The sequence below is a fragment of the Antennarius striatus genome, chromosome 23 (assembly GCF_040054535.1).
Source record: "Antennarius striatus isolate MH-2024 chromosome 23, ASM4005453v1, whole genome shotgun sequence".
In the NCBI taxonomy this organism is placed as follows: domain Eukaryota; kingdom Metazoa; phylum Chordata; class Actinopteri; order Lophiiformes; family Antennariidae; genus Antennarius; species Antennarius striatus.
The window spans coordinates 5,137,380-5,146,601 of NC_090798.1; the positions used below are offsets into that span (position 1 = coordinate 5,137,380).

The 9,222-nt window shown below is 40.4% G+C and overlaps 1 protein-coding gene across 2 annotated transcripts; it reads left to right on the plus strand.

Annotated features, from left to right (window-relative positions):
* The first annotated feature begins 3,346 nt into the window (after nucleotides 1-3,346).
* On the plus strand, nucleotides 3,347-8,329 carry LOC137590471 (zinc finger protein 37-like). 2 transcript variants are annotated; one of them, XM_068308108.1, is made up of 6 exons: nucleotides 3,347-3,609; nucleotides 3,988-4,093; nucleotides 5,267-5,385; nucleotides 5,625-5,869; nucleotides 5,991-6,070; nucleotides 6,473-8,329. In XM_068308108.1, the coding sequence occupies exons 1-6, from the start codon at nucleotides 3,426-3,428 to the stop codon at nucleotides 7,641-7,643; spliced, it is 1,905 nt and encodes a 634-aa protein (XP_068164209.1). In that variant the 5' UTR covers nucleotides 3,347-3,425; the 3' UTR covers nucleotides 7,644-8,329. The 2 variants fall into 2 exon arrangements, with proteins under 2 accessions (XP_068164209.1, XP_068164210.1); XM_068308109.1 differs by having other exon boundaries at nucleotides 5,625-5,863.
* The last annotated feature ends 893 nt before the right edge of the window (nucleotides 8,330-9,222 follow it).

Consider the following 9,222-nt stretch of genomic DNA (forward strand, 5'->3'; position numbering starts at 1 on the left):
AGTTACACACATAAAAAAGAAGAAAAAGCTGAATGTGCTTCAGTTAATTTTCCTTGTTCTGTCCTGGGATGTTATTTTTTACACATAGTCATGTCGCTATGGAGATGCCGCATGATATATTTTGCATTTCTTCTTATCATCTGCTTACTTTGTCTGGATCATGCTGAATTCCTCCAAGAAGTTTCCCAATTGTACATACAATTTAACTACCATTGACAATTTATGTTCCCTTTTCCTGGTTTATTTCACCCGATGTTTAAAATAAACTTAAGTTCACATTGGCATCATTTCACATTGAAGCTAATTTCTCTCCAGTTTCCTCGTGGGCAGGTTTTAGACTGCTGGGTGATGGTGACTCCCGAAGAAGAGCTACTCATCCTCAAACAGTTCCTTCGCTTTGGTGAGACACGTCCCATAGTCGAGTTGATGACAGTCCAGGCTCTGAAAGCTGTCCATCACCTTTCCCACACAGACCGAGGCCCTTATCCTGAGAGCTTTCAGTCAAACATTGGCACATTCACAGACCAGAACGGGGGGAGTCAAGGAGGTTCACATTTAGTGGCTAGAGTCTGCTGTTTTAAAGAATATAAGACTGTAGACCAAGACGACTCTATCCACCCGGTGGAGAACTTTTCTGATGGACGGTCTTTGCTTTTACCTTTTCAATTTCCCAGCTCTGACTTCAACTCTTTGGTTCCTCCGAAAAGGGTAAATGAAAGTTTACTTCTAGAACCCAACAAGGAACTATACAGAAAGCACTTTCAGTTTGACAATTGCTCCCGTTGTTTTCTTTTTCGTTAGGAGGTGGTTCATTCTAGAATGCTAACACAGTGTCAACAGAAACCCAAAGTGGCTGAGAGACACAGGCAGGAAGGAGGAAGAACAGAGCAAGAGAATGATCCAAGTTTGGAGCAGTCCAATCTGTATTTAGAAATAAAAGGAGACCCTGATAAGCCAAACCCAGCTCCATCAATATGGCGTCAGGACCCCCTGTTCAACGATGACAAGAAGGTTGGCTTTCATATGGAACTGGCCTCCCAGGACAACATTTTTTCCCTCTCTTCTTTCCTAAACTCCACACTTATCACTGCCTCCTCTGTTCATCCTTTGATTTCCTCCCCTGTCTCCTCTCCCATGACTTCCCAGAAGTTCCAAAAAACCTCTCCCTTCTCTCTCGATCCTCTTCCATCTTTCTCTTCTTCTTTCATCTGTCCTCTCCCATCACCCCAGTTTTCCTCCTCTCTCCACGTGCTTCCATCCTCTTCATCCTCCCTCCATCCTCTGCCATCTTCCCTCTGCTCTCTCCCATCTCGTTCACCTGCAGGAGGTCGGAAGGGGAGGGTCAGTTGTGGCGTCTGTGGGAAAAGCTTTTATGACAAAGGTATGAATATTGTCTACGCATCAGGTTCATTGAGTAAATGTCTTGTTCAGGTTCACACAGGTTTTGACTGATTCCAGGTCATCCACTCATCTTGATCCATAAGATACAACTTTAAGCCCTGTTGAAATTTTTCATTTGAATTTTCACAACGGTTGATTCAAGGGTTCCATCTGAGTTCTGTGGTTGACCTTTCATTTAGGGCTAAGCATGGACTGATCCTTTTCTTGTGACTCCAGGTTAGTTTGAGGCTGTCTACAACTGATTTACTCGTCTGCAACAACTTGAAATACAAGCTTGATTCAATCTGTGTAACTTGTTTCATTTCCAAAGGCCACGACTCAAATATCCTGTCCTTCTAGCTTCTTTTATACAGATATTGATTGGACATTATTACTGTCTCCAGTAGTGGCTAACGAGAGCATGCTTTGCTTCCTGCAGGAACACTTAAGATCCACTACAATGCTGTTCATCTGAAAATCAAACATCGCTGCACGGTGGCAGGATGCACCATGGTCTTCAGCTCACTGCGCAGCCGAAATCGACACAGCGCTAACCCAAACCCAAGGCTACACACGCTCACCAGCAGAGATGTGCATGCCCATAGTGATCCACACACAGGTTTACACTCTGATACACAAACACACAAGGAGAAATGTGCTCGCAAAAATATTCACAACACTCACACACAGGTGTGCAGGGAGAAAGACATCAGCAACAAACTTTGGAAACAAAATGATGATAAACAGACACTAGTGCATGTACACACTTTGACAAATGGTTTTAATGATGACGAAACCTCCCATTATGACGACCAGAAGTCTGTGCTCCCTCAAACTTATTCCCCTCCTCCTTCTCCACAATGTCAACCCTCGACTTCAAGTCAAAGCCCCAAGCAGAGCTTCGCCTGGAGTGACTCCAGATCTGGTTTGCACAAACAAGCCTTGACTCCTTCTTCACTCATCCCAGTTCATGCTTCATCACTGGGGTCGCTTCCCTCCCTCATTCCTATGGTGGTTCCTGCAAATGAGAAAACCAAACACTGTCAAAGTTTGCTCTGTCTCCACACTAAACAAGCTGAATGTGATTCCCTCCATTGTGCCAACATCCCAGTTTCAAGCTCCAACAGTCAGCCGGTGTCCTGTGACTATGCTATCACTGATGTAAAGAACGGGAAGGCTTGCACAAGTCCACCAACTACTCACCAATGGCAGTGGGAGTTCTATGAGCCTATTCCAAAGAAGAAGTCCAGAAAGTCAAGTATGCCTGTGAAAATTGAAAGAGAGAAGGTGATAGAGGAAGGAAACAAGGAAGATGATGAGTAATGATGATCAGAAGTTTTTTTAAAAAGTATGATTAAAGAGAAATTATGACATTGTGGCATTTTTGTTCTGAAGTTTTGCTTGAAACTCTGCATGTTCAAAAAGACCCTCATTAAATAAGTAGTGATATTAAATCTTATTACCAGCAGTCCACAGCTCTGTGTAAACTACATAACAATGGTAATGATCTCCACAAAGAGATGTTCTGTTTAATTTAAGTGACTGGTGTTTCCTGTTTTTCTTTAATATTGTGTCTTTTAGGCCAGTAATTGTTAATCATATATTTACAATCTCTTCCAACCAATCATCACTTATTTTCTGAATTAATAAATGTGTGTTTATTAATTCTAACCCCCCATGTTTCTTGTATACTTGCGAAATAATGTCTGTAATGAAAGAAAAAGCCACGGATGTGAAACTGAGAGTACCTTGTGTGTCATTTAGTTTGGCGGGATTTTAAGTTTTACTTGTAAATGTATGTTTCCACGATGTCACATATTTTACTTCATATTTTTTCATGTGTTGAACATGTACAACTGGCTAGAATCATTATACAGTATGTCTCCTGCAGACGGAGGTGGAACATTTATCTTGGTTCTACGTTTCTAGTCGGATGACATAATGCGCGTACGGACGCTTGTGCATCTCGTAAATAAAACGATAACATCTTCCGCTTGAACTACCGCGATAGCTACAAGCGAAGCGCCGTAGAATTTAAGGATAAAATGTCTAAAGGTGATATCCTGAGAGGATTTGTCACCGAGAGACTCGCTGCCGCCACGCAGGACATCTTGGGGGCCGTGGAGAGAATCGTAGCGGGGTACGAGGAGGAGGCTTCGGGATTCAGGCAGGAGATCGAGCGGCAGAGGAGGCAGTTGGAGGCTCTCCTCCAGCCTCTGAATGAACCTGGTCGGTTTAAATTTCTATCAAATGTAATATTTACTTTTAATACGGACATTTCTTACACCAAATTACAATTTCCTCTTTCATTTAGCTTTCTTCCAATTAAGTTATATTCTTACTTTACATAAAGATCGCTAGGAATCTTCTAATACAGTATTTCAGCTCTCTTGTATTTGCAAACTCTAATCCTAATCCGATGACTTCTGTTTAGAGACTTTAGTATTAATTATACAAACATTTTTTCAATGTTTTTGAAAAACTGTTTAATGTATTGTATGTTTTTCTACTGATTTGATTATTGCTGATAAATTGCTAGTAAGTTATATCTATGTGTGTCCAATAAATTGTAATAATGAAGCTTTATTAAATCTTTTTCATTTCCAGGTGTGAAGTGTAGCACGAGCCTCGGGCCTGAGAAGGAAGAGGAAGGTGAAGATGAGGAGGGGTCTGCCCAGAATGAGGAAAACCCGACTGATCAAGCTCAGTCAAGGTTCTCTTTAATTGTCATTTGTTGTCATTTGTGCTTACGTACACGCAAGGAATCGGGGGAAAAAAAGTCATTTTCAAATCGTTTTGTGAAATACTGCATATTCTCTATTTTTGAACTGGTTTACTAGAGAAGTTTAATCTTTAGAGAAATGACCAAGATAGCTTTATCAATCTCTTCCATTGTTATCTTTTTTTGTTGTTGTCATTTTACGTATAACCTGTGAAGGATGCCATGCTGCCTGCTTAACTGTATTTCCCTTGTGGAAAGAATTCAAATGTAATTATATATAATTACATAAAACTGTAAGCATGTACACCAGGATTTAAACACCCTCCACATTTTAATGTGATTCACTTATCTTACTGTTAAGAAAGCTAGAGAGAGAGAATCTAGAGAGGTGGAGGTTTGTCCTGGAAAGGAGAGGAATGAAGGTTAGACGCAGTAAGACAGAGTACATGTGTGTGAATGAGAGGGACCCAAGTGGAAGAGTGAGGTTACAGGGAGAAGAGATCAAGAAGGTGGAGGATTTTAAGTACTTAGGGTCAACAGTCCAGAGCAATGGAGAGTGAGGAAAAGAGGTGAAGAAGCATGTCCAGGATGGAATGGGTGGAGGAAAGTGTCAGGTGTGATGTGTGATAGAAGAGTTTCAGCTAAAATGAAAGGAAAGGTGTACAAAACTGTGGTGAGACCAGCAATGTTGTTTGGTCTAGAGACAGTGTCACTGAGGAAAAGACAGGAGACAGAGCTGGAGGTAGCAGAGATGAAGATGCTGAGGTTCTCTCTGGGAGTGACCAGGAAGGATAGGATCAGGAATGAGTACATCAGAGGGACAGCACATGTTAGAGGTTTGGAGATAAAGTCAGAGAGGCCAGACTAAGATGGTTTGGACATGTCCAGAGGAGAAATAGTGAATATATTGGTAGAAGGATGCTGAGTTTTGAACTGCCAGGCAGGAGGCGTAGAGGAAGACCAAAGAGGAGGTTTATGGATGTAGTGAAAGCGGACATGAAGGTAGTTGGTGTGAGAGAAGAGGATGCAGAAGACAGGATTAGATGGAGGCAACTAATTCGCTGTGGCGACCCCTGAATCGAAAAGCTGAAAAGAAAAGAAGAATTATCTTACTGTTGGTAACAGACTCCTATAATTAAGCTGGAGTTGATCTTCCTCTTTCAGGTCTGTTCAGCATAGGAAGATGAGAAATTTCAGACCTCAAATTACTGAAACCCAAACTCATGTTGATCTCAAGATCCAGATCCTGCAGGACTCTCAGGGTGACATACTCTCAAAATGTAGTAAGTGTAAATTAATTATTAGAAAAGGTTTATGATTGTGTCAAGTTGTGATCTGGTTTAAAGGGTCCACTCACATAGTACACTATTATGAATTTAGGCTGCTCAATAAAACCAGTGTCCTGGTATGTATCGGAATGGTGTACCAGTCACTCTATGTTCCAGTATTTTCACAAATCTTGTATTTGCTGACATATGTTCATTTTGCTTTCATAACATTCTGTCTCTCGTTTGGCTGTGAGTTCTCAATAAAGGGCCAACGCTGAGGCTGAAGTTTGCTCGAGGCTTGAAGGAAACAGAGTTTCTAAACTTACTAAAATCCACCTTCCCACAACTGTCTGGAGACAACAGCCATTTTGACATGTTGATTGCTGACCGGGGTCGGCGTTTACGACTGCTGAACATAAAGACAGTGACCCCAGATGAAATTCACAGGAACATTAGCTCCACGACAAGGAGCAAGTCTACACTCTACATCAGAGTGAGGGTAATGTGTTTTATTTTTGGGGGTCTTGCCTTTAAAAATAAAGAATCAATTTGTGCTGTTTGACAGTTTGTATCACGTATATATTGCTGATCAAATCACTTCTTTTTCCTTATTTTTGCAGACACCAAAAGAATGTCAGGAAAATATTGATGAGTCAAAACACAATGAAGACTCTACCATGGTGCACTGTTATGAAAGAAGGTGAGTGGAGCTGTTTATTCTGTAGTTTTTATAGAATTAGGGAAAATTGTTATCGTCATCATATTTCACATTATCCTTTTTATTTATTTTTGAATATTTCACAATATAAAATGAAGCTGCACCTTTATTTGGATTCATCAAAGTGATATTCCTGGTTGTTTCCATCAGCTTTATAAGTTGGAGATAGATGATGAATTTTGTCCACCTACAGTAAAAAATAAATAAAAAACTTCGGTGAACAATATAGCCTGACCATTGTACGGGGCTGTTTTGATCCAAATGAATTCCAGATTGGTACATTGAAAATAGATAATATTCTAAGACATTAATTTAGGTTTTAACTTTATATTTTTGAAAATACTCAGGAGAAAATTATTGAATATATGTGTTTGATTTCCACAGCACAGCTCAGCAAGTGGAAGGCAGCAGAGATAATTTTATATCTCGTAAATCAACAGTCCAAAAAGCGATGGAAATGATGGATGATGATGATGATGAAGATCATGGGATGTCAAAATCTGTGGCTGAGGGTAACATTGACATCGACAGGGAGGAAGAAGTGGAGAAAATCAGTGATGACAAGTGGAGACCAAATGAGAGCAAGGAACTGAAAGGAAGTGAACCTGAACTTCAGTCAAAGACCCCTGAGTCAAAGACCCCTGAGTCAAAGGCCCCTGAGACAAAGGTTCAGACCAACGCTGTTCTATCCTGCAAAGTCTGCAGAGCACAGCACCAATCAGAACTGGAGTTTGCTAAACATGCCTGGAGTCACATGGATGATCCAGGAAGTATTTGTGGGCTGTGTGGAGAAAGTTTTGTGGATTCGTTGAAGGATCATCTCGAGAGTCATCACAGATCTAATGACTGCCACATTTGTGGGGAGACTTTCCTCAGCATCCTCAGCTTGAACGAGCATGTGGCCGCCCACTCAGGAGAGCAATCTCGCTGCAAGACACGGAGCAAAATCAAGAGATTGCTCTGTGGCGTGTGCGGTAAATCCCTCAGCAACTACAGATCTCTAACGCGCCACAAGATGACCCATTCTGGGGAAAGACCTCATAGCTGTCAGGTTTGTGGCAGGCGTTTCAAACTCCCCGGGACCCTGAGGCAACACGAGAAGATTCACACGACAAGGGAGAGATCGTACCTATGTGACGTTTGCTGCAAAATGTACCTCACCAGCAAGCAGCTGCAGATCCACATGAGAACGCACACTAATGACAAGCCGTATCGCTGCGGCGAATGTGGAAAGGGCTTTATCACCAAAGGACCTTTGACCATTCACATGCGAGTCCACACCGGGGAGACGCCATACCACTGCCCAGACTGCGGCTGGTCCTTCAAGCGCAAGGCGAATTTGGATAATCACATGAGAGTCCACTCAGGCAGTAAACCGTTTGTTTGTGGGATTTGTGGGAAAGCTTGTGCTCGTAAAACATACCTGACAGTCCACATGAGGACCCACAATGGGGAGAGACCATACAAGTGTATCCTGTGTGACAAAGCCTTTACTCAGAGCCACTGTCTGAAAACACACATGAGGACCCACCTGGCGACGGAAGCTGCCGTCTAGTTTTCTAATCATTTTTCTTCAAGTTATTCCAAGTCCACTAAAAGTGTAATGTCAATAAATGTGTAAATTAATTGCATGTTATAGTGCTCAAGATGGCTCCAATAAAACCTTTCAGAACAATCTTTGTAAAAATGGAACAATTTAAACTTTGATTCTGTTCAATGTTGGATTAAAAACAGTTCTTAAATATATAATAACTAGTGGTAACCTGTGGAAATTCCATGATAAAACAATAGTATCAGACTTCATACCAAACAATTGAAAAGAATAAATAGCTACCTTGTTCTTTGGAGCAAGTAGGATAGTAAATAAAAATGGTCAAATGCTTATTGGTTGATAGGCTTTAACCCACTGAATATATAGCATACGTTTTGTATTCTCCACCTTTCTTTTTTTTGGCCACTTTCCTTTCAAGTGAGCTCATTCAAATATGTGGGTGGGGATCCATGGCAATGCTTTGAAATAAATTTCACCATCCTAACAATAGACGTTTGTAAAGTTATGGTACATTTTTATAATCCCTAACGTGTTGTAATGAGATGTTGATTCTGGGGACAGGAATTTTACAAGCCAAATGGTTTCTACCCGTCAACCCTTTTTTTTTTCTTTTTCTGATGTTGTTGATGTTGCAAAAGTGATGAAGTTCACGTGAAATCTGCTGTAATAACGTCCGGAAGGAGAAAATAAACTGAATAAATATATAAATATAATTTTGATATTGTTCACTCCTCTTGCATTAGCATGTCAGAATTCTAATGTTTGCTCATTTGCACAACAGGAATTTATTGTGTAATTTATTGCATGTTCTGAGACTTTAAATGAAACAAGAATTCTTACCATTTTCTTAAAATATCTCTGTATTGTCGAAGTCGAAAGATTTTTTTGTGGTCTTTTAACCAAAAACAGGAGATTACCAATCAGCTTGTGGAGAGAGGGCACTGGACCAATGGATATATTTGTGGATTGATTTTATATTTCATGAGCAAGCATTGTTTGGTTTTTAAATATAAATGAACATATTCCATCTCTTAACCCTCTGCTGCATCGCGGTTACTACAGTGGACAGCTACTAAAACGTAACTTTGTCTTTAATGCATATCAGCCTCTAGAGTGCTCTCTGCTGCCATAGTCCATTGAGGTCAATTCGGTGGTGAGTCGGTGTAACTGAGAGTAAATTATCTCTGAATCCAAGACGGTTGTTAATCAACTTCACCTACTGACCACTGCTAGCATATCCTGTCAATCCTATGCTAAAAGAGCCCAGGTAGTAAAAAAAAAAAAAGATATACAGTAACATCTGGGGAAGGATATTATGTTTGAAATATGAAATTTTTATGTCAAATATGCAGAAAATCATGATGAACCGTGTGTCAATGGAAGTGGACATCATAAAGCACCCAGTATATTTTTTAACAAGTCATATAATTGGATCACTGTCTCTCGTGACTGTTTGGTTGTAAGTCAGTGTGTAAACTTGATATTTATAAGCTATTCATTTAAAATATACAGTACATTTTTGTAGAGATTAGCTGTAGTGTGAGTTAGTATAATAATTATTTTATTTATACTTAAAATGCTG